Source organism: Agrilus planipennis, unplaced genomic scaffold, assembly GCF_000699045.2.
Source record: "Agrilus planipennis isolate EAB-ADULT unplaced genomic scaffold, Apla_2.0 scaffold11, whole genome shotgun sequence".
In the NCBI taxonomy this organism is placed as follows: Eukaryota; Metazoa; Arthropoda; class Insecta; order Coleoptera; family Buprestidae; genus Agrilus; species Agrilus planipennis.
The window spans coordinates 2396515-2422445 of record NW_020440736.1 but is presented as its reverse complement, the minus strand read 5'-3'; the positions used below and the strand labels follow the sequence as shown (position 1 = coordinate 2422445).

Here is a 25931-nt window from a genome sequence, read left to right as displayed (position 1 = left end):
TTTAAAATATACACAAAGTTACAGAGTTTGTCTGCAATTTAAATAACATTCTATCCCAGGGGTTCTAAAATTGACTCTCAGGGTGACGTACGTATATGTAGGAGTAGACGTAAGGAGTAATATCTCTGTAGTGAAAAGGTGTTAAATTAGGGTGGCACCACATTAGCAACAGGGAAAATTTCATATAAAGCGCCAAAAGTTATTAGAATAGGATAGAAAAAAAAACAAGGACAAAATTACTTTGAACTTTGTAAATAGTTGAGGTTTGGTATACTGGACTATCATTAACTATTTTAGTCATTAAAAATATTAAATGTTCTAACTCAGCATACTTCCATCCGTCAACAACTGCTACATTCATATTGTAGCGAACACGAGCGTGTTTGTGTGCGATCGGGCACACGTGTGCATGGACGGCTTATCGATTCGCTGACTAGCCGCGGGAGCGTTTCTTCATGTGCGCCGTATATTTGAATGTGTGTGTCGTACCTGCTTTCTGTGAAAGCAGTTAAACAGTTCAAAGAAAAAAAGAAACTATACGGATGTTTCGGGAAGGCTCCCGAAAGTAAATAAAAGAGCATTTAAAGGAAGAGACGATCGCCGAGAGTAGGAGAAATAAATTGACCGTTGCAGAAGTCAATCCAGAAATAAATTGACAGTGATAGCAGTGAAATATATAGCGCAGTGAATAGTGATACATTAATAATTAGTGTAAATAAATAGTTTTTTTCGTTATCAATCTTAAGTTAATTTTGTTAAACCCACGAACATTCCAATATCATACCTTTTGTCTATGCTAGTGCCATTTTGGAGGGTTTTTGAACTGTTATTTACTGCTTATAGCTAGACACCTTTTCAAACATTCCCCCATATGAAATAGTTCTCCGTAACTCTACCCTCCATAATGTAGAGATAATTTAGAACCTCGTCGGGCATTTCCTGGGTTTATACAGTGAGAAATCCGCAACTTCATAACAATATCATCAGTGACACTATTTATTTATTTCTTTATTAAATTATCACCAAACGGCAACAACAACAACAAAATAGTAATAAGACACCTTGAGTATTTGTAGGGTTAGGTTAAATTCAGTACGCTTACAGCAGCAACAATTTTTCCTTAATAATCTGAGGTTATCTGTAGTAGACAAAGCTAATTCAAGAATTAACAAAATTGTAGCTTATGTCCAGTAACTATGCAACTATAAGTAAGCAGCAAATAAAACTATCAAAAGTCATATTTAAAATCTAATTTACAGATTTGCAAACTAGAAACCAAAAAGTACAAGACACCTAATTTCATTCTTTCCCAAATAGTAAAGGATGTGGGATGTTCGAGTTTTATGGAAAGCGAAGATTAGTTCAGGATAGGAAGGAGTGGAGATGCGTATCCAACCAGTCTTAGGACTGACGAGATGAATAAGATGATGAATGATTTCAATAAAATCTTTACACCGATTTAGATATAGCGATGATTAGATTATAAATTACCTTTTGCCTTTTTAATTGATTAATGAAGAAGTACCACTAGCAGTTTAGGGTTTCACAAATGAATTTTGTATAGATATAACATCACAGAAAACAGAACCCCAGACGAGAAGGGGAAGCAGATAGAAGAGCACAGTAGGGCCGAACGGAGTTATTGGATAGTTTTCAGTGTAAACCAATTAGGGAATGTCAATTGACAATAGCCACCATTTGCAGTAATGAGTTAATCTAATTTCACTCCTAATAAGCCACTTCTAACCACCTTCCTGGAAACTCAACAGGTAACTTTAATTGTATTCAACTGTACAATGATCGTTTTTATGTTCCCTTAGACACTTCCTCGTAATTACCTATTGCCTGTCTATGATTCTGCACCAGAAAGACGGCACATTAAAGAACTTACAAGCAAAGCTACTAGGCGTTACTGTAAATTGTGAACTGAAATTATGGATATGACAATGCAGAGAATAAATGATAATCACTGCAAGCACTCAGAAAAAAGGATGTGCGCGATTTGAAGTTATGAAGATTATATGGAACTATATGAATGACGTAGGACAATTATAATGCCACACAGCCTCAGTCAACTCAATAATACATCCCATTCTCCCTATTGTTTCCATTAATAGTGCTTACAGCTTTGCTCCTTCTCGTTCACACTGTACTCATAGACGTGACGCATTTTTGTGTCGCTGCCTCGCATGCATTGCTTTGCTAAACGAAGTTTCACTATAAAAAATATGATAGAAATAAAAATTATACATATTTTTAAAAAGGAAAAGCCCGCGACCAGAAATCCTTTATATTCTAAATGGATCCAACTGCACCTTTCCGACAAATGGCATACGAAATTCTAAAAGATCGTGATAACGCAAAAGGTCATGAAAATTAAAATGGAGAGAAGAGCCATGCATTAGAGATTTTCTTCTGGATTCAGGGGGATATGTCAAAGACGATCCTTTTCTAACAGAAATTTACTGGTGAAACCCTGTTAGTTACGATCTGTTTCCAATATTAGCCTCACGCCGTACATCATGCAAAAAACTAGTACAACAAAAATATTTATATTTAAATGGGAATACTGATGTACGGGTGCGAAACATGAACGGTGTTACCGGCGAATGATGAGGATGCCGTGGATAGAGAAGCTTAGAAATGAGGAGGTATTACAAAGAATAAAAAAATAGGCGAGATAGATTGGTAGGACACCTTCCCAGACATGAAAGGATAATCAGAGACATATTAGAGGCAGAAACAATAGTTAAGGATATGGGATGTTCTAGTTTTAGGGAAATGCGAAGATTAGCTCAGGATAGGAAAGTGTGGAGGTGCGTGTCCAACCAGTCTTAAGACTGACGACCTGATGATGATGATGATGAGAATACTGATTATCGTCTCCTTTTATAAGGCTCACATCTTCTTAAGGATCGAATTATCGATATGACACCTTATGTATAGGCAAGTACAAATTTTTGTTGTCCTGCACGGGTTTGTTGTCCCAAAGAATGAATAATTCTAATAAAAGAGTTTTACGACATTTACATCGTCAAACCTAAAATGAAGTTCATCCAAGAGTAACAGAGCGCCATCATCTGGGTCAACAAATGTGACTTCCACATATAACGGCGCTGATGGCCTCCAAAACAATGGCAACCAAAATTAAGGACAGGTCGCGGTCGTCGAAGAAATAGATCAATTTTTTTTCTTTTTTCTTTTTATTTTGTTTATTTAAAATAAGTTACTTGCCGTTAATTATTTATTAGTATTCACGATCAGAATCAGAAAGAAGAACGTTATGTCGCAGTAGATTAATAGTACCAATGCCTACCAGTACCCCCTACTCCTCTTAACTTCTGTTACTAATAAGTCTCTAACTAGCCCTTTATGTCTGAGAAGGTATCCTACCAACCTATCTCGCCTATTTCTTATTGACTTCCATAGCGCCCTCTGCTCACCTACTCTCTCTAGTACCTCCTCATGTATAACCTCCCCAATTCATTGTATCATCACCATTCGTATGGAACAGCGTACTTCAAACACTTCTAACCTTTCCTTTCCGTTTCACGTCCACCACCTACGTTTCGCACCCCTGTAGCTCCAGGCACACAACTCTAACAAAATTTTTCTAATTTCTTAATTAACCATTCGCGAGCAGAAAAGTGACTTCTTTATTGTTAAAGGCGCCTCGACCCTGCGCTACCCTCTGTTTAATAATTCTACTAATCTTTCCATCCTGAATAATTTGACTTCCTAAAAACGGAAAATCAGCGGCCATTATAAAATAAATGTATTTTGTTAAACTTAAATTTATTTTGTTCTGAATCACGCGGGCCGGAAAAATGTTCAAAAGAGGTCGCATACGGGTTGACCACCCCTGATTTAGACAGTCGGCTTTCTCCTAATCTGTGACAATTAAAAGGCGGCGGCCGAAGAGGATAGCCAGTTGCGAGACGAGAACCTCAAACCGGCAACTCGCAACAAGGAAATTCCGCGAGAGGCACAGGCACGAAAACGAGCTCGGATCCGACACGGTCAACAAACCCGCACCATCATCTCGCCCAGTGCCGGCACGTCAACCAAGACGACCCGCTTCCTATCAAGCCCCTTGTTTAGAGTTTAATATGTCTCATTTCCATTTTGCTAATAGAACATAATTATACTGATAAACAGGTTTCAGAGACATTATCAATATTACAGAATCTAGGGAAACAAAGGTGTCAAGCAAAACAGATTGCAGGAAACAATTATGTAAAATAAGCACCACAATGTCTTTGAGAATGATTATCTAGGCGCATGACTACACAGAAGCAGATTCTTGCTTGGTGTATATGTGTTATACGAGGTCTTTTCAAAAAGTATCGCGAATTTTGAATTTCCGCAGGTTACGTTCGTTCCATTTTTAATTTTTTTTTGTGGCGTTATATTGGTACTCATGTCTCCCACTTATACTGACACACACATTCTGAACGTTCACTCTGACATATGGTGAAGTTCCATGGATTAAAGCAACGTTTATCGGTGGTAAAAAATGTTTCCGGAGGACCGAGAAGTTGTGCATGTCGAAGAGCGTGTCTGAAAAAAAAACACTTGGGTGTTTCATTCCCACCAGTCACTCTAATGCTGGTGGGCGGGCAGTCCCTCCGGACTACGCCGGAAGGTAGGGCGGAAGACCCTCTTCAGCCTGCTTTCAGGAATCGTGGGAATGGGTGGGTGGTGGTTCGGGTGAGAAAGATGAGACGGACGAAATGAAGACAGAAGAGAATGAAAGATTACACTGGCCAACAAAAGAAAAAAAATTTTTTGTTTCCTGTATTTTTTTTTTTTGTTTCTAAATCATTTTGGTGAATATTTTTTAAATATGGCAATTTTTCTTTAACAGCTTTTCGTTTTGAGTTATAGCTAACTACCCTCATTCACCAGTTTTGTTTAGTTTTTTGTGTTTTGCCGGTCATTAAAATATATATTATTGTTGTTTTCGATGTGGTTTCCCCAAGGTGTTTACATAATCCAAACTGTTTGTGATATATATGATGAATATATTTTTGAAAAATATCGAAAACCTATATCGTACTTCGTGAAAACTGCGTATCTTCAATACTTTAAAATAGAATTGTGCTATCAAGATAAGCCATGGGTTCCTTATATTGTATGCCAGAAATGTGTTGTATGTCTACGATTGTGGTTCAATGGAAAAAGGGATGCAATAAATTTTGTAACACCCACGATTTGGCGAAAACCTCGAAATCACCATGACGACTGCTACTTCTGCGTTGTGAAAATAAATGGAATTAATCCTGGAAATCGTGTAATCCTAATATACCTTCTCAACGACCTCAACTGAAATCACGAGAGGTACAATCTAGTAAATCTAAAGACCTTTATAGGCACTTAAACTTGGTATAATGAAACAGTTTGTGAAGGCGTTTAACAAAAATAGTGAATGTTTCAATTTTTTTTCACGCAAGTTTCCAGGATTAAATAATGAAAAGTTAATAGCAGGAATTTTTGATAGGCCACAAATTAGGCAACTCGTGAAAGATCCTAATTTTATCAAAGCAATTACTGAAGTGGGATCGGAAGCATGGAATTCATTTGTTTTAGTGATGAGTAACTTTTTAGGGTACAAGAAATCTGAGAATTATGTTGAGCTCGTTGAGTGCATGCTTTCCAATTTGCAAGAGCTAGGATGTAACATGAACATTAAAATTCGCCTCCTACACTCACATTTAGATCGATTCCCACAAAATGTGAGTGATTTTAGTGAACTGCAGGGTGAAAGATTTCATCAAGATATACGGACAATGGAAGAGCGTTATCAAGGAAGGTGGGACTACCATATGATGGCTGACTATTGTTGGAGTTTGCAACGAGATCAACCTGATGCTGATTTAAGGAAATCGTCTAAAAGATCATTTGATAGTGTAGAATTGAAATTTAGCTTATATGTATAGTAATTTTTTTGTATTACTTAATCGAAATACTTAAATCGTATATTTCAAAAAGTAAAGCTGTTAGCAATCATCCAATATTTTTTTCATAATCAGAGCTATAGAAATACCCAATAAAAGTAAAAAGAATTAAGGAAACAAAAATGGTGTTGACCAGTGTAATCTTTCACTCTCTTCTGTCTTCATTTCGTCCGTCTCATCTTTCTCACCCGAACCACCACCCACCCATTCCCACGATTCCTGAAAGCAGGCTGAAGAGNTTTTTGTATTACTTAGTCGAAATACTAAAATCGTATATTTCAAAAAGTAAAGCTGTTAGTAATCATCCAATATTTTTTTCATAATCAGAGCTATAGAAATACCGAATAAAAGTAAAAAAAATTAAGGAAACAAAAATGGTGTTGACCAGTGTTATCTGTGGAATATTACTTCTCCAGCATTTGCATAAGTGATCCAAGGAAACCACAGAAAAACATGAACCAAAGCGGACGCACCCGGAATCGAACCGGCATCCTCCTGAATGCTAAGCAATGGTCTAAACCTCTAGGCCATGCCGCTCGGTCTCCGTCGGACGTCCGAGCACGTCAACCACAGACGAAAACGTTGATGAAGTGAAGAAAATAGTATTGACCAATCGTCCGATCACCGTTAGAGAAGTCGCTCAGGACCTAAACATATCGATTGGCTTCTGCCATTCGATTTTGACCAATGATTTGGGCATAAGACGGTTGGCCGCGAAATTCGTACCAAAATTACTCGATTTCGACCAAAAACAGCTTTGCTGAGGAGCTGTTGGACTCTGTCCGCGTGGTGTGTATTTTGATATTCAGAATATTGTAGTTAATTCAGAACCTTTAATTAATGTTTGGCAATTTTGACGTATTCTAGTCGGGAATAAACAACAGGAAATTAATGGAAGGATCTACAACTGCGTATATTCTGGTTGCGCATTCCTACATACATCATACAAATGTATTTGGAGGCATTTAGTCAGTCAATGAAATAATACTATAAGATCAGTTATTAAAAACAAGCCATCACAGTCAATTCTGCTAAGTGCATAGGAGTAACGGTTGTGATATCTTCCTAAAACTTTTGTCCCGTTCCGTTCGTTTGGAGATCTTAATCTCCGGCAAGCGTCATAGTCGTCCCGTCCGTTGGCAAAGTTGGAATCTGTACACAGCAACTAACGGCTCGCAGGATTATTTACGACAGTTTGTTTTAAACTGCTAATTTCAGCGTAATACTCGAAGCAATATATTCTCCGACAGGTGTTCCGGCGTTGCAACGTGTTCGCGAAACTTTGTTACATCCTCGCCTTAAGGTTCTCAGGAAATGAAGGCATAAATACAGGCGTTCGTTCGCTCTTCCTCCACGTATATACGCCTGTATTGCTGTCTACTACCCCACCCTGCACTACTACTACTACATGTAATGCTCGTAAATCAACCTGTAAATTATCATGCATCATTTTTTTGCGTGGAGGAGAAATATTGCACCTGTCTACGCAACCGGTGAAGGGTAAAGAGCTCAGCCGTCCGTGAAATTGCGAAATATGCAGGGTTCACAACTCCTCTCGTTGTCAGCTCGATAAGTATCATAATTTAATATGAAAATAAACCAAAAACAACTCCTTGTTATCGGATATTTTCAGATTGTCGTTCGCGTGGTAACAAGGCAAGCGTGTAAGTTGGGCGTAGGCAGTTATAATAAACACCGAGTCTAGATCAATGTTCAGACATGCTCTTGTAAAATATTGATGTCATGGGATGTTCAAATCGCTAATTTTCGATATTTATGGAGTCAGATAATTTAGGATGAAAAAGGCGCTGGAAATATAAAACGAACAAAAAGAAATCACTTCTGTACTAGTGATCAGTTAATTTGGAAATTTGGCAAAGATTATTAAAAGTGTATGTCTGAAACGCTGCTTTGTATGGACGTAGAACGTGGATCGTGGACGCTGAAGAAAAAAACAGTCATGGGTGTTTCAGATGCGGTTTCATGGATGCAAAAAGGTTAGAAATGAGGAGATATTAGAATGAATACAAAAACAGGGAAACTGAAAATATAACGTTTAGGTGTTTCCTTCCCACCAACTGCTGTTGGTGGTAGAAATCATAGGAATGGATAGGTGGTGGTAGAGGCAAGAATTATGAGACGGACGAAATGAATACAAAAGAGAGTGAAAGACTATCTATAGAATAATACCCCAGTGATCTAACGAAACCATAGGAACTTGGACCAGAGCAAACGGACCAGAATCGATCTTGTGTCCTCCTGGATGCTGAGTAATAGTGTAGAGGACACAAACTAGAATTTCTTAGAGGACAAAAATAAAACGTCTGTACAATAGCCGTAACTGACCTTTGAACGTACAGGCGATTTATTAATGGTCCTCAATAAAAAATATCTTTTCGGCAACTACCCACCGGGGGTAACTTTCTAAAAGTTGACCCTGGTGTATGAAAAATTGAAGACTGGATAGTCGGTCGGAGTATAACACATTGAAAGGTCCTCCAGTTGTCCTCACTTCTCAAAATAAAATAAAAAAGGAAATTAAAATAATTAATTCGATTACACGTCAGTTTTATTCACGACTACCGAGTTTCCCAAAAATAGTCTAAACGTTTGGTGAGAAAAGGAGCGTTATGGAAATCAATAGGAAATAGGTTGATATTATACCTTCTTAGACGTAGAGGACCAGTAATAAGATATATTACAAGCAGAAAGAGGAGTTAACATGGGGAAGAGAACTAAATAAAATTATTAGTTGCAAATGGTTAATGATGTAGACTGCTCTAGTTTTTGAGAAATGTGATGACTAGTCCAAGATGAGAAGAATTAGAAGTGCATATCCATCCAATCATTTTTCGTCTTGAAGGCCTTATGAAGATGGTGTGGTGGTAACATGACATGTAACGATAACTGTACTAATCGATATAAATACATATACCTACAAATTACGAGGGTGGATTGATAAGTTTCCGGCCTGACCAAGAAAAACAAGGTTTTTAAAAATTTTTTTTTTTTATTTCTCAACATAATCTCCTCCAAGGCTGATACATTTCTCATAGCGGTGTTCCAGTCTATTAATGCCATCTCTATAGACTGATTCGTCAAGCTCCTCAAAATAACCATTTACAGCTTCGATTACTTCTTCATTGTCCGCAAATCTCTTACCGCCAAGCCATTTTTTGAGATTAGGGAACAGAAAATAGTCACTCGGGGCTAGGTCTGGAGAGTAAGGAGGGTGCGGCATCAATTCAAACTTTAGATCGTTGATTTTAGCCGTCGCAACGATTGACGTGTGCGCTGGTGCGTTATCGTGATGAAACAAGATTTTTTTCTTCGCCAGATGAGGTCGTTTAATTTTCACCTCGTGGCTCAAACGTTGCAATAAGTCTGCGTAGTATTGACCAGTGATAGTATTACCCTTTGCAAGGTAATCAATGTATATAATACCTCTTGCATCCCAAAAAACAGTAGCCATAACCTTGTTCGCCGAAAAAATTGTTTTTGCCTTCTTTGGAGTTGGTTCCCCTGGTCCAATCCACTGTTTAGACTGTTCTTTGGTTTCAGGAGTGTAGTGGTGGACCCACGTTTCGTCAACGGTTACGAATCGACGCAAAAATTCGCTTGGATTACGCTTATACAATGACAAATTTGCGGTAGAAATGTTTTTTCGAATCAATTTTTGGTCGACTGTTAGCAAACGCGGCACCCATCTTGCACAGAGCTTTTCCATATGCAAATGTTGGTGCAAAATATGTTGCACACGTTCATATGACATCTTACAGGTCTCAGCTATCTCACTCACTCTCCCAGCACTATTTGATGAATTTTTTCGATCATATCTGGAGTTGTGACCTCAACGGGGCGTCCTGAGCGAGGCCCATCAGAGGTGCTCACACGACCCTTTTTAAACTCGGAAACCCACTGCTTAACGGTTGAATATGACGGGGAGGATGTCCCCAGTGTTGAGTCCATCTCTTTTTTAATTTCCTTCGGCGTTAACCCCTTCAAATAAAAGTATTTGATGACAGCACGATTTTCCTGCTTTTCCATTTTTACGAAAACCACAGAGGCGTCTTGTTCAGCGTGCTGTCAAACCTACACTAGCAAGGAGATCGGGCTGAAACTATAGCTACAAGCTATCCAAGGATGGTACTATAGAATGTCACCTCAAGGTAGGCCTAGTGGCGTCATCTCTTGGTTAGGCCGGAAACTTATCAATCCACCCTCGTATATCACCTGAGCAAGTCTGCGTTATTCCACCCTATATCTTCACCTATTTATATATATATGCACCTTATTAATTCAGTTACCATAACGTGGTTGCTTCATTTACAGACGATATTCACTCGCAAGAAGCATTATCCCAATTAATAATTAATTACTAAATTAAGAAACAATTTCACTGTGTTAATTCATTTTTATACTGTATTTGTGAAAAGACGTCCAGTAAATAGTATTCTTTTATATTAGGTATGCAGGGTTAATTCCTCGTTGATAACTTGATAAGTAGCACAATTTAATATAATCCAAAAACATACTTAACAACTCCTTGTTATCGGGTATATTTTCAGATCGTCGTTTGCGTAGTAGCAAGGCAAGGGTATAGATTGCGCGTAGATAGTTATGAAAAACATTACCTACGCCTAGATGTTCAGACATGCTCTTGTAAAATATTGATGTCATGACTTTGTAGTCAAATCAGTTTCATGGAAACCTGTTTCAATATTAACTGCAACGAATAGATTAGATGATTTATTCAATGTTGTTGGTGGACAGTCACCCCGGTTTACACCGAAGAGCAGGGCGTGGAATCCACTTCAGTCTCCTTTTAGAAATAATAGGGTGAGTAGTGGTTGGGATGAGAAAGATGAGATATACGAAATAAAGACAGGAGAGTGTGAAAGATTATCTGTCGAATATCACTACCCCAGCATTTGTTTAAGTGATGCACGGAAACCATAGATAAACTTGAACGAGGGCAAACAGACCAAAAATCGAACTGGTGTCCTCACGAATGCTAACCGATGGTTTAAAACTTATAGGACATGCGACTCGGTCAACTTCAATGAATGGTATCAACAACGTCTTCACCATGTTTTGATTGCTATTACAAAACGTCGAGTTTACCATGGTTTTATGGTTAAAACAAACATCAGCAACCCCATTTTTTAAAACGATAGCCAGTGAGGACGCTATCGATTCTAAGGCGAGTTACTTACTTAGCTTATACCTGTAGTAGTTGCAATAATTTAACTTAGCTTTGAAAACCTTTCAATTTTTCTAATATAATTATTTTTATAATAAACATTAAAAATAGGTATTTTGTTTATATATATTATTTCCATAACAGCATCTCTTTATAACCGTAATCGGCTGTTGTCGTATATAGTAATGGTCTTGTTTCGAAAGATTTTTTTTGTAAAAAAAAGAATAAACTCAATAAATACCTTATATGATTGATGTATTTACAAATAATTTTGAGCTTATACCTCTGTCATTTCTTTTTTTGTTAACCTTGTTAAATAAATTCCATCGCTCAGAAAAGGGCAAGGAACATTGAATCTCCTACTCATAATGGGGAAAAAGCTCTCCAAGTTTTGAGCACAAACCATTATTAATTTAATATAAGGGATGCCATTTAATTCCATCAAATCCTTGAGGATACACATAAGTATCTTCCAAGGTTTCCCTCTCTACTCTTAGACGTTCTCTCAAAATATCAAAGCGTGAACCGTTGATTGCGCGGGAAATCCATGCCTGCTACCACCGTCATTTATTACGCTCTCTGTCAGCAAGAAATACGTTCCCCTGAAAGCGTTCTACACGGGTAAACTTTGCATTTACAAACGGGGTAATATATATGAAATGCGCCCTACATAATAACCGAAAAGTTCTCGTATTAGTAAAGTTTTTCTATAGGCGTCATTCAATTTAAAATAGAATAGTAAAAATTTAGTTAATTCAGCATCTACATTTTTCGTTAGAAAATAATTACTGACAGCGCCTTCAAAATCTTGTTTAAGAATTTTTTGCTGATTACCTGAGCGAAGCTTTCTCAATCAAATTCCTTATGAAATTTGCATTTGTTTATAACTAAGAAAAATTAAATAATGAACTTGCTGATGAAACATTTATGAAATAACTTTTTTAATAGTTTAGTAATAAGGCAGACATTTTCTTTAATTACAAAAATCGCCATTTCCGATTTTAGACGTAGGGGAGACCGGGGATGGTTGACTAGTTTTTTACTGAATAGTTCATATTTTTTGAGTTTTAATGAATATAGACAAGATAAGCATGTTAATTGATAGAAAATCTATTAACCTAATAAAAATATGTAATATTTAGTTCTTAGTTTAGTATAATAGTGATGATTTAATGCATTTTACAAAATATTAAATCTTAGTCAATCTACCCCTGGCCCGGGGTAGGTAGACCATATGCCCGGGGTAAGTTGACTCATGTACCAGTAAGAGTCAAATCATGAGAAGGAGCAAATAATTAAACCTTTTGTTAAAAAATAAACTGGCTAAAGTTTCCTCTTCTAGATTAGTAAAAATTTGTCAATTTTTTATATATTCCACTGTGTCCAGGGTTAATTCTGCTCTCGTCAATTTCGGATTCTGTTCTAATTTTTCTTTTAATTTGGCCACGTAACGATTTAAAAGTCCAATAAAAAGTTAATTTATGTGTTGTTTTCAACTACATATTTCATTGGGGTTGGTTGAATAATTATTCAACCAGCCCCGAAAAAAATTGGTCTACCAACCCCAGACGCCATTTTTAATTTTGATCGCATGGCTAGCCTAAACACTGCCGTTGACTTGAAAAATAAGATATGAAATATGATAAATGTGCCCTCATTAAATGCTAGGACTAATAGAAAAATGATTTACATAAAACGAGTAGGCATCAGATCAAAAAATACAATATATCAAAATATCACTTATGTAATTGAAATATGAAAAACATGTCAGTGTTCGAAAACAACGCACGACCGCGATGTGACGTTTCAGACAACTGAGCGGGACGCGAAATGTAATGCTTGGTTATGATCAGATGACATAGTTCATACACTGTCGAAGAGTTTTCGGTAGTTAGTCAACTATCCCCGATCTCCCCTAACATAAGAACTGAAGAACTGGTATGGTACCAGTGATATGATTAAAATTGTAATAAATCAATTCAAATCTAGACTTTCTTCAAGAAATAATAACATACTAGAAATATTTCAAACTTTCATCGTCCATACCCCTTGCAATCGTAATTTGTAATAAGCTTTCAGGCAAAAAATAAAAAATGAAAGTGATAATGAATCAACTGATCAAATTCTTTTTAAAGCTTTTCAGTCTAGTTTTAATAAGTTAGCTAAATATTATTTTAGGTGTGTGGCCGTTCTGCACAAACTTCTGCTACCAACCGCTAGAGGCGCGAGTGTGCCGGCGTGAGCGGTTGGTAACAATGAAATAGCAAGCAGCCAACAGTTAAGTGACAGATATAGTTGATTTCACGCCACAGCTGCAGTCCTAAAAGTATTTCTTGATTGTTATTTGTTAGTTCCATTTGTATTTAGTGAGAGTTAATAAATATTATAATCAGTTAAATGGCTGTTCCCGCCTTTTAACAGATTGCCCAAAGAATCTATAAGCACAGGCATTTATTCGACAAATTGATACCTTAGTAATGGCTTGTCTAACACGTGAAATACTTCAGTAGCAACAAATACCCACGAGATGGCGACACACTGTCCGTTCATAGATATTTCATAAAGTTCCTTTTTAGGAACATATTAGGTCAGTAATTTGTCGAGACTGCTAACGGGGCGCTGATGAAACCAAATAAAATCGAAATCGCGATACGAGTTTGGTTGTTTCCATGAGTTTAGCAAGAACATAATATATCTTCTAGTTATCGTAAATGTAAGTAGATGTTAAGCCGTTGTTTAATTTTTGAATTACGCTACAAAAAACAATGGTTTCAATATGTGACAGTTTGGGTTAAACAATTAAAAGAAAAAAGCATAGAAATATTGTTGAGATAAATTAATTTTACTTGTCACCATTTTCAGTTATTATATAGAGTTAAAACAAAACTAAGTTGGCAGTAATCAAAATGTAACTAGACACTAATTAGAAAATGTAAGTTAGGTTGGTAGGACAATGCGAAAAATTTAATGGACGATTGTATGGCGAAAGTTGAAAGTGTGCTCCGGTATTTATCCACAAATTGTAAGAAGAAAAGTTGTCAATCCGACGGAAAGTTATTGTATGAGTTTTTGCTGTGCAAAAACTGGCAAGTTGAATGATACAAAAAGGTATGTTGTGTGATAATTCTGAGTGCCGTATTTTTGAGTTGAAAATTGTTCACATGTCACTCACCAACTTTATTTCAGCATTGTGTATTCTCATAAACAAATTTTGTAAACAAATTGAAATTTAATATTGTAAACATTATTGTCAAACTTTTGTACAACTTTTCTTTGAATTTATTTTCATTTCGATTGTCAGGTACCTTTTTTGTTCACCTTCGACAATAAAAGTACCACTGCCAAACTGGTGTTGTTTTTTATTTGTCAATCAACTGGGAGATCATTAAAATAACAACAAATATTCATCGCCACAATCTCCATTTTCAATGTTTTTAATGGGACAATATCCTCAAATTGCGTAGCAACTGCAGGGTGTTGAATTAGCCAAACAACGTAGCATAAGACAGTAACATAAATCACCCTGTATAAGTAGTATACGTATTATGTCTGACAATTTGCGAACACACCAGGCACGTATATCACCTACGAGTGCAGTGGCTGACAGAACACGATTCCATCCCGTGCTCAACGGAGTAGGGCATGTAAAGGAGGTCTTTGTTATCTGGCGAAAGCTCGAGCTTGCAAATCCACTTAAAAAGGCATGGTTCATGCATGCTTCTTTCGTGCAAAATCTTCCTCCGGGATTGCTGAGTTGAAAATCAGTGCAAACATACTCAAAAAGCTATCGAAAAGCAGCTGGTGTCCTACTTGGAATGGTCGCGAAATCTCGTAGAGAAGTTGTTCGTAATCTGTTGGAGTGGTTTTTTGTATTGGAGCTCAACTTCTTCCTGGAACTCGATTATGCATCCCTTTCGCAGTGGAACCAAAATTACAGTATCGCCACAACTTTTCTAGAAGATTATGTTTTCCAGTTTCGAGCCATTTCCCTAATCCGATTGAATGCAACTTCACTCATTGATAACACAGTTTAACCTTTTATGTTCGGATTTGTAAAAATCAAAAAAATAAAACTCAGAAAGTGCTCTTCTCCTTGAAATGTTGCGCCTGTAAGACAGAAGTGGACAATCATGGCATATGCTTATATTGTCCGCGTATGAAAATATTCAATATCCATACGTCAGTTGGATCTGACAGTTTCGACAGAATACAGACCATTTCCAATTATTTTATTCGATTAAACTAACGTGCCTATCACGTTGAGGTTGGCTACGCCGGGATTCGTTTTCAGCAAGAAGTGGACCTTGTTGGAGAATACGTAATCCTAAAAATGTAGCATCGTGCTACAGATGGCGTTTACTGCACCATTTGTAGTATTTTCTAAAACGCACTGTTAAGACAGCAGGTAAAAGTTGGTCTGTGTTCTGTCGGACTGCCTGCGACGTGCTGATGAGATCCAAAAAGATCGAAATCGCGATCCGCGTCTGGCAGTTTTGACATTATACAGACCACTTCGAATTATTTTATCCATACGTGATCAAATTACTAAGTAAAGAAATGTTCAAGTGGTTTGACGTTACCTCTCAGAGGGATCAATCAATTAATGTATTTTTTCTCTTGACCGGGGGTCCTTGGGTGTCAAAATCAAAGACCCCGATGGACTCCTAATATTGAACCGACTTTTCCAAAAAAAACGATTAGTGATCTATACATGTATAAAAATAAATATCCTGCCTCACCAATTCATAAAATTATTCACAGAAGTTTCCTTTATGACGTATACAAACAATATGAAAGGATATTTTAAAATTGAACTCCTAAAGTTTGAATGGAATATTTTTATCTGCGGTCAGATTTACATGAAACCTGGTCTAAATGCTCTTTGATATAATTGATCAAGCAAATATTTCGGTATTCTAAAACCGTCAACCTCAGAAGGGATGAAAAGGATTAGAATCAGCGAAGGGGGGTGGTTGTAGTTATTTTAGGTGCCTACATAAAAGAGTTTTAAGACAGCAACTGTGTTGAACAACATGACCTAAAGGTCTATACCATCGCTTAGCATTCTGGAGGACACTGGCTCGATTCCAAATCCGTCTGCCCTGATTCAAGCTTGGATCACTTGGGCAAATTCTGGAACAGTAATATTCCACAGACAATGTTCCACTCTCCTAAGCCTTCATTTCGTCCATTTCATATTTATCACTCCAACTACCACCTATTTCCACGATTACTAAAGGGGGTTTAATGAGAGTCTTGTGCCCTATTATCGATCAGTGAAACACCCAAAATTTTTTTTTCATCAACTGTGGAGCAACTAGAATAGGTACAGTGATCAGAGTGGCACACAGGTACTTACGGTAACTTACAACAGCTACTACGGCTATTTCATAGGAAATTAACCTCAAAAATATAAAATAAAGTACTGAATGCGAAAAAAGACGGAAAAAATGAAGCAGAAAGTAATACCAGGGGCTAGCTACAAAATCCAGCAATCAGTGAATAAATAAAGATTTTGAGAATCTACATCAACTGCAACTTAAATCTTGTCAAAATGTCAAAATTTTCGTTCAAATAACGAATAAAATTCACACAAGATATCTCAAAGAACGAAACTTCTTTTTATTTTCTTTACAATATGGATAAAGCAAACCATTCTAAACCCAAGCAGTGTAAACATAACAGGCATATTTTCGTATTAAAAGGTTTCATTATCCAGAATTTGTACTCTATTTTGAGTTGTTTTTGAGAAGATCGCGAAAGCATAAACCTCTTTCATTTGAAGTTGTTTGAAAATATTCACTGACAAAACTACGCTTCAGAAACCACTAAGTTAATTGGATGCGTACTTCTGCAGATAACATAAAGCATAACTCTCCATTGCAGTGATATGCATTTTAATCATTTTTAAATAAGAAGTTGAAAAACTCAATTTTCCTAAAAGTAAAGTGGATGAAAGATAAGTGCATTCGTATATTTTTCACAAAGAAAAATGAAATATTACTCATCTTCCAGAGAAATGAATGGTTTCAGTAAAAACATAAAACAGATCAATTCAATAAACGGACAAACTCTCTAAAAGGAAACTGAACAATAAAGAGAAAGACTTAAGTAATGCTGTTCACTTTCATATTCGTCACAAAAAACAATAGTGTAGGTCGTGGATTTATAACAAATAGGGAAACTCAGAAGATTTTATGGATAGTAGTTGAAAACGATATTGACAAAGGCTTAACAAACGTGACACCTATGGGATGTTAAAATCAGTTTCGATATTTATAGAGTCAGATAACTCAGGATGGAAAAAGCGCTGAAAATATAAAACGAACAAAAAGAAATCACAAACAAAGATTATTAAAAGTGTATGTTTGAAATATTGCTCTGTATGCATGTGGAACGTGGATGGTGGACACTGAAGAAAAGGAGTCATGGGTGTTTGAGATGCGGTTTTAAAGGAAAATGCTATAAATATCACAGATGCAAAAAGGATAGAAATGAGGAGGTATTAGAAAGAGTACAAGAACAGGGAAACTAAAAAAAAAATTTTGGGTGTTTCATTCATTCAATGGATGGGTGGTGGTAGAGGCAAGAATGATGAGACGGACGATATGATGACACAAAAGAGTGAAAGATTATCTGTGGAATAATACCCAAGTGATCCAAGGTAACCACAGGAAACTTGGACCAGGACAAACGCACCCAGAATCGATCTGGCGTTCTCCTGGATGTTGAACAACAGTCGAAACCTCTAGGACGTGCCGCTTGATGAGAACATGGAGCGTTATGGGAATCAATAGGAAATAGGTTGATATTATATCTTCTCAGACATGGAGGAGTAGTTATAAGATATACTAGATGTAGAAAGAGGAGTTAACGATGGGAAGAAGTAGGTCTAAATGAAAATATTTGTTGAAAATGGTTTATGATTTAGACTGCTCTAGTTTTCTAGAAATGTGATGACTAGTCCAAGATAAGAAAAAGTGGAGGTGCACATCCCATCAGTTTTCGGCTTGAAGGCCTTATGAAGATGGTGTGTGGTGGTAATATGGCATGTAGCGATAATCGTACTAAAAAAACAACATTTGGGTATTTCATTCCCACCAGCCAGTAATGTTGGTGGGCAGGCAGTTCCTCCGGTCTACGCCGGAAGGTAGGGCGGAAGGCCCTTCCCAAACGCCTTTCAGGAATTGTGGGAATGGGTGGGTGGTAGATCGGGTGAGAAAGATGAAACGGACGAAATGAAGATAGAAGAGAATGAAAGATTATCTGTGGAATATTACTGCCCCAGCATTTGCCTAAGTGATCCAAGGAAACCACAGAAAAAATTGGATCAAGGCAGACGGACCCGGAATCGAACCGGCGTCCTCCCGAATGCTAAGCAATGGTCTAGACCTCTAGTCCATGCCGCTCGGTATTGTATTCATAGATATAAATACATATACCTGCAAGTTATATCACCTGAGCAAGCCTGCGTTATGTCAACTTATATCTTCACCATTTTTAGATAAGTATGACCCAAAGTCGTTTACGTTTATACATGCGCCGTATGTAGTTCATTACCATAACGTGGTTGCTTCATTTATAGAATTGGACGATACTCACTTGTAATACGTTAGCATTATTCCAATTAATAATTAAATACTAGATTGAAAAACAATTGTGCTCTGCTAATTCACGTTCAAGCAATTTTAAAAATTATTCCATTGCTTTTCACTGTATTTGTGAAAAATGCATAACGTCCAGTAAATAGTAATCCTTTATATTAGGTACCGACTTGGTAGGTATATATTTGACGTACTTCATATATATTTGACCTAGAAACAAATAATCTTTAACTCCATTTGACATCTGACCAATAACAAAAACAAGACTTCAAAACCCCCAACTAATTTTGTCGGCGACATGCGATAAAAGAATAAGCGAGATGAATAATGGATGGATCTGTGAAGCTCAAAAGGCGATCTGGAGCAACAATACGGGGTAAAGTTTCGAGTAGAAACATCTAAGGATACGAGACGGAACCCTCTCATCTTATTCTATCCAAATTTCTTTTGTTTGGAAAGGTCACTTGGAAAATTTCAATAGGACACCATCTTGCAGTAGAGGATATCACTTAGAGGAAGTTTCTTGCTAGCAGTGCTGGAAACGATGCGATATACCGACTCAAAGTGAAAAGACTCTGTGACAAAGGATTAAAATGGTATAGATTCAATATTGAAGGAAAATTTCAATCAGCCTGTTCAATGAATTTCATCTTTACATTTGAAATTGTTGCTCTTGATATTCAATGCACTTTCTGTTATTTATATCACAACAATTTCTCTAACGACTTAAAAAATATAAAGATGTCACATGTTATTACTCTGGAAAGAATATGTGTACATTTTTTCACACTTTTCTAATATTTCTTCTTGAACATTATTTTGTCTATACCATCAAACGTGAATTTCGATTTCGAACACTGGAACTTACTTTACATGTACCTTATCTTGCAAATAACTACGTTTAATAAGTTCATATTAAAATGGGCTTTATTAAATATCGATGAACTCTCAATTAGTGAGGCTCAAATTCCTCCAGACGTTCTCTACTGTGTCTTGAAATTAAACGTGGCGCGCAAACGAGTTGTAGTACCACGACCGGCCACTACACGCTGTATGCTCCAAATGTACCGAGGCAGTGTAAAGCGTAGCGTTAGACGGATGTACTGTGCAGTTCTGTTAAGTACCTACAGTCGTTTGTAACATTACATGTACTTTCAACGAAATTCAAGATGGCAGAAGTTTTCGTTTTAGTAGCACAACGTGTGTGCATTAAATTTTGTGACGAAATGGGAAAAAGTGTCACAGAAGCGCATCAAATATGACAAACTGTTTTCTGTAATAGTTGTGGGTTATTCCCAGCGTTTCATATAGTATAAACGTTTTAAAAGACGAGCAAATCTCAGTTCATGAATCACAGAGAATTCAAGACATAAGGTCAAACCGTTAATGTACAATTCTACTGCGATATTTTCAGGTGATTGAGAGAAAATCTGTACCGCAAGCATCCGGAAAAAAGACATGCACTTGGACCTTAACTGTGGAGGCTGTATTACGATAACGCGCTGTCGCATATCGCGGCAGTTTTGGCGGAACCGCATTGAGAAGATCGTTCTTTTTTCGCACTTGAAACGACATATCATGAAGAGAAAATTTGCATCAATTCGGGGGATCCAAGTGCAATCACAAGCCGTCCTGAATATTTTTACTTAAGAAGGTTTCCAATGAGTATTCCAAGCTTTGCAGGAGCAGTGGAATACGTATACATCTTTGAAATTTTCAATAAAATATTTCGGAAACTTTTGGCTCTTACCTCATATGCTTAGTAACTAAATGTCAGATAATTTACCGTCGCTAATAAATTACTTAAAGGTACTTTGGTGGTACCGCATGGCCTCTGCGATCACCCGATTTAATCCCCATGGACCTTCTCCTAAGGGGTTATCTCAAATGCAAAGTATACGTCAATGCTCCGAGAAATATCGTTGTAAGCTAAAAGGAAATATTTGTGTAACGACTTACCCTGTACATCTATGCAGCCTAATCGCTTCTTCATCGAATTTGTATTAATTTGGCACATGTAACACCCCGCATCTGAGTCTTTAAGTTGTCGTATTCGTAGCTGCCACGTATGAAGCTTTTCGTCGTGGGACACACTAATTCTAGGATTGTGAGTTATTACTCTAGAGTCTAGGCTTAGGATGGTCTGGTCATCTGCCTTCATCCAGCCGACCTGTTCCAAAAACGAATCGAATATAGAATAAGAAAAACAAATATAAATGTAAGATGTATAACTTCAATAAAAAACTTCAAATTCTTAAAACTAACAGATAAGAAGCAACGTTTAACATGAGGCATACTTCACGCCCTATGTGTAGCATAGTATGTAAATATTGTGTGCGATCGGGCACACGTGTGCGTGAATGGCTTATCGATTCGCCGACTAGCCGCGGGCGCCTTTCTTCATGTACGCCGTATTTGTAAATGTGTGTGTCGTACCTGCGTTCTGGGAAAGCAGTTAAACAGTTCAAAGAAAAAATAAACTATCCGGACGTTTCTAGAAGGTTCTCGAAAGTAAACAAAAGAGTATTTAGGGAAAAGGGAAGAAGTAAATTGACCGTTGCAGAAGTGAATCCAGAAATAAATTGAAAGAGATAGCAATGAAATAAATAGCGCAGTGAATAGTGATATATCAACAGTAATGTAAATAAATAGAATAATTCATAACCTAAGTTTAGTAATAGTTTAATAGTGTTTTCAAGTTCTTTAATAATTAGTGTAAATAAATAGTTTTTTGTCGTTATTAGTCTTAGAAGTTAAATCCACGAACATACAATATTTCGGGTTCATGTAACATAGTTAAATTGGACGCAGAATAGAGAACATTGAGCGTTGCTGTACGTTACGAAAACATTGACTAAACAGTTAACCACGTGTCTCACCATACAACCTGAGATGGAGCTCGTCCAGATCAACTCTAAATACTAAAGGTCAATATTTTTAAAAGGTACAAATGTAGAAATCGTTTAACGAGCAGAGCTTTACCATTGCACAGCCCACGGCAAAGGTTCATGAGATTCTTAACTACCTCTACCGACTGACTCAGTGCCACCTGAGTTGCTGACGTAGAAAATGGGGCAAATGGTACACCTCATATGAAAAAGGATGACCATATGTATGGAACATCCAACATAACATAGTGTACAACGTCCAATTTTACTCAAAGTGGATAAATTTTTAAATGCTTTGTTAATACATGGAATGCTAATAAAATGTTGTTCATTCGTGTTTTTTTTTTATTAAGATTGAAGGATTCTTTAACCTCATATATTTCCAGGAGATCGTTTCTCTGACCTTTGGATTGGAGATAGGATATTTTGCTGAGATCCAATCTCTTGTGTTTGGAATTGCAATTTGAAATGTGGTGTTGCAGGCGAGTGATGAGGAATCCGTGGATAGAGAAGGTTAAAAGTGAGGAAGGATTGGAAATAGTACAAGAGAGCGCTATAGAAGTCAATAAGAAATAGACGAGATATGTTAGTAGAACGCCTTCGCAGGCATGAAGGACTAGTTAGAGATATATTAGAATCAGAAACAAGATTTAAGAGCCAAGTACACATAGATTAGATTACTGTTCACAAATAATTAAATGGGAAATGCGACGACTTGCTCAGGATAGGAAGAAGTTAAGGTGGATGTCCAACCAGTCTTAAGATTGAAGACCTTCTGATGATGACGATGAGTAAAACAATTAAAAAAATTTAACGATGAGTAAGTAAACAAATGCTGTACCAATTTAGCCTAACCCAACATCTAACTATTCTAAATTCTTTTAATAATACTGGCCTCTAAAATCAATCATAGGAGCGTAAAATAAAACATAAAACAGAACGGGATCAACTCTCATGCCATAATGGAGACATTTTGCATTCAATAGGATGAAAAGGATCTTCTTAAGAATCACTCTTCAGACGCGATAGAGTAGAGTAATGACGCATTCGTTGAATAGATGTATAATATAACATCAATAGTTTAAGTATCGTTCGTGGGTGCATGCAGAACACGACATTTTTCTTAACCGTCTCGCAATTGACGTTAATCCAGGTCGAAGTTTTCCTCAGTCAAGCGCCCTTTTCACATAGTTTCCAAGCATTCGTCCGGAAATATCCATTTTAGAAGCCATTTGTTTAGCGGCTGGCTGGCAGCTAGCACTTCACAGCAGCTCCCTCTCGCCTCGGAATTATTTATGTACAAGAGTCGTCGCCTAAAGCTGAGCTGAAAACACGTTACATTACGCCAACTGGCAGGGCGGACCGGAACCGCAAAAATTTTGTTCCTTTTCCGCTACGAAAAGTTGTAACTTCAACAATGAACGCCCTTTTGATTTACTGCACGAAAACAATTTACTTGTTAAATGAAGACCTTTACAAAAATCAACTTGAAAGGTTTAAATTCGGTCTGTAAATACCAAGAACAATTATAAATATATTACTCATACTTATTTGTTGAAAAATATGTTTGCTACAATTCGTCCCCATTTTCCTAATCGCAAGTCTTTTGTTTTGGTAGCTAGGTGGCTTCTCTTGAAGACAATTGAGTTTACAAGTAATTTGGTGCCTTATAACCATGAACAGATGTGGACAACGCCAGAATTTATGGCTGAATGAAGGCACTTCGGATGACACACGGTGGCTTGAACCATAACGAACTGGAGCACTTCGTCATCATAAGGTCGTCAGTTGATACGACACGCACCTCTACTCCTTCCTGTCCTAAGCTAATCTTCGCATTTGCCTAAAACTAGGAAATTCCACATCCTTAACTATTTGCGAACAGTAATCTAATCTTGGCCTAGTTCTACCCCTTCTAACTCCCGTTGCTGTCTCTAACATGTCTCTAACTAGACCTTCATGCTTGAGAAGTTATCCTAACAACCCATCTCGCCTATTTTTTATTAACTTCCATAGAGTCCACTGTTCTCCTGTTCTTTCTAATACCTCTTCATATCTAATCCTCTCTATCGACGGTATCTTTATCATTCGCCTGTAACACCACATTTCGAACACTTCTAACCTATTTATTTCCGCAACGCCCACCGTCCATGTTTCACACCCCTACAGCGCCGCGGTCAATACACCATTAACAATCTTTTTCGAATTTCTAAATTAACCGTTCGCGAGCATAGAAGTGACTTCTTTTTATTGCTCTATCTTCTGCTTTATATCCCTACTACTCCTTCCGTCCTGACTTATCTGACTTCCTAGATACCTAAAATCGACCACTTCTCTATCTCTAGCTCCTCCTTGTTAGATGCTAATACTGCTATATCATCTGCAAATCTAAGCATACTAATCTTTTGCCCCTGTATATCTATCCCTACAGTTGTATGGTCTTTGCTCCCTAATATTTACTTCTCCACATTGCAGTCCCATCCCTATAACTGCTTGTTACTCTTTATACAAACTAAGTATCAATGTTCTATCTTTGTAACTCATTCCTACATTTATGAGTATACTTAACATTTTAACTTGAATTAAAAAATTTAAAATGCATCCTTGGAGGTGGAATATTTTCTTTAAATTTAAATGGGACCTCCCTTGAAATATAGGCTATTCAATAGAAAATAATTATTAAAATCGGTTCACAATCGGCGAAAATTCGCTTAACGTACCCTATTCACAAAAATAGGGTTGAATTGAGAACTTTTTCTAAAGACGGTTAAAAATGACGTTGAACAGCATTTCATGCTGCTACACGTAAGTAACTAGGTGACATTCTAAAGCCAGTGGATGGAAGTGGCTTCAGGTTATTTTCTCTAAAGCGAACACGTAATATGTACATAGCGCAGCACACAGTTTAAAATCTTCCGAACTTCCGTGCCAAGCCACGGGGTCACTTGTAACCTCATGAAATGGCGGAGGTACGTAGATTATTCAATTTTTAAAAAGCACTTTACAAAATTCACTCAAGGGTGTGCCACACCACTAGACGGCGGCAAGCTCTCGTACCTATATACGTGTATGTGGAGGTACATAGACTTGATACATTATTATTAGGATAACGTCGTGATGTTAGGATAAGTTATTTAATTTACTTTTCCGGACATTTCGAAGGCTTGACTTACTCCTCGAACAAATGCTTCAGTTTCATATTTTACTTTACTTTCGAATCATCTTGCAGCAGTTTTCACCCGTTTCACTTGGAAACTTGAAGGTACTTATACCCATAAACTTCTGAGTGCTCTTTAGGATTCCGTAGTTCAAATGGAAAAACGAGATCATCATGAGATGTCTGTCTGGATCAATAACCATTTAACGAACCTGTTTTGCTGATCCAAAGGTGTAGATAAAAAAATGTCAATAACAAAAGGTAAGAAAATACATCTACCGAAGACCACATCCAGTGTATATGTTCAATGTTCATCCTATAAAGTGAATGTTATGGTTATCATTAACAAAAACGCATAAACAATTGATGAGATTTTTCAGAATTTAAGAAGTAGAAAGAAGCTTAGAAATCCAAAATTATGGTTAAGAAAGGTGCAAAGAAAGAACAGGTAAAAATAGGATTTTAAAGGGATAAATAACAGCGAAAGAATTTTATTACTTATTGAAAGACTTAGGAACTTCAAAATGGATATTGGAAGACGAAATGAAGATGAGAAGAACGAACTAGAAGAAATTTAAACTAAATACATTAAATAGACATTATAGTTAACGAAATTCCACTAAAAATAAATATTCACGTGGGGAAATTCTGAAGAAGTAAAATCAAACCGAAAGCAGAAAGACTCAGGTGAAATGTGCAGGAATCAGGGACTCCAAAATCGATACTAGGAAGGTGAAATGGAGATGAGAATAATAGACTAGAGAAAATTCAAACTAAATACATTAAATAGACATTATAGTTAGAAAAATTCCACCAAAATAAAATATTCACGTGGAGAAATTCTAAAGAACTAAAATCAAACTGAAAGCAGAGACTTAGGTGGATTTTTCAGGAATCAGGAACTTCAAAATCAGTACCGGAAGACGAAATGGAGATGAGAAGAAGAAACTAGAGGAAATTCAAACTAAATACATAAAATAGACACTATAGTTAGAAAAATTCCACCAAAATGAAATATTCACAATGAGAAATTCTAAAGAAGTAAAATCAAACTGCAAGCAGAAAGAAGACTTATCAATCTAAAATAATACTTAATAGTAAAAATAAAATAATGTACAAGAG

At 36.8% G+C, this 25931-nt stretch overlaps 1 protein-coding gene across 3 annotated transcripts in view; it reads right to left on the bottom strand.

The window, feature by feature from the left end:
• LOC108733905 (lachesin) overlaps positions 1-25931 on the bottom strand; it is a 230939-nt gene that overhangs the window by 83236 nt on the left and 121772 nt on the right. For all 3 annotated transcript variants that reach the window (XM_018465256.1, XM_018465259.1, XM_018465258.1), the window contains one exon: positions 20724-20934. In XM_018465256.1, the coding sequence (XP_018320758.1) occupies positions 20724-20934 (211 nt within the window). The remainder of the gene's footprint in view (positions 1-20723; positions 20935-25931) is intronic.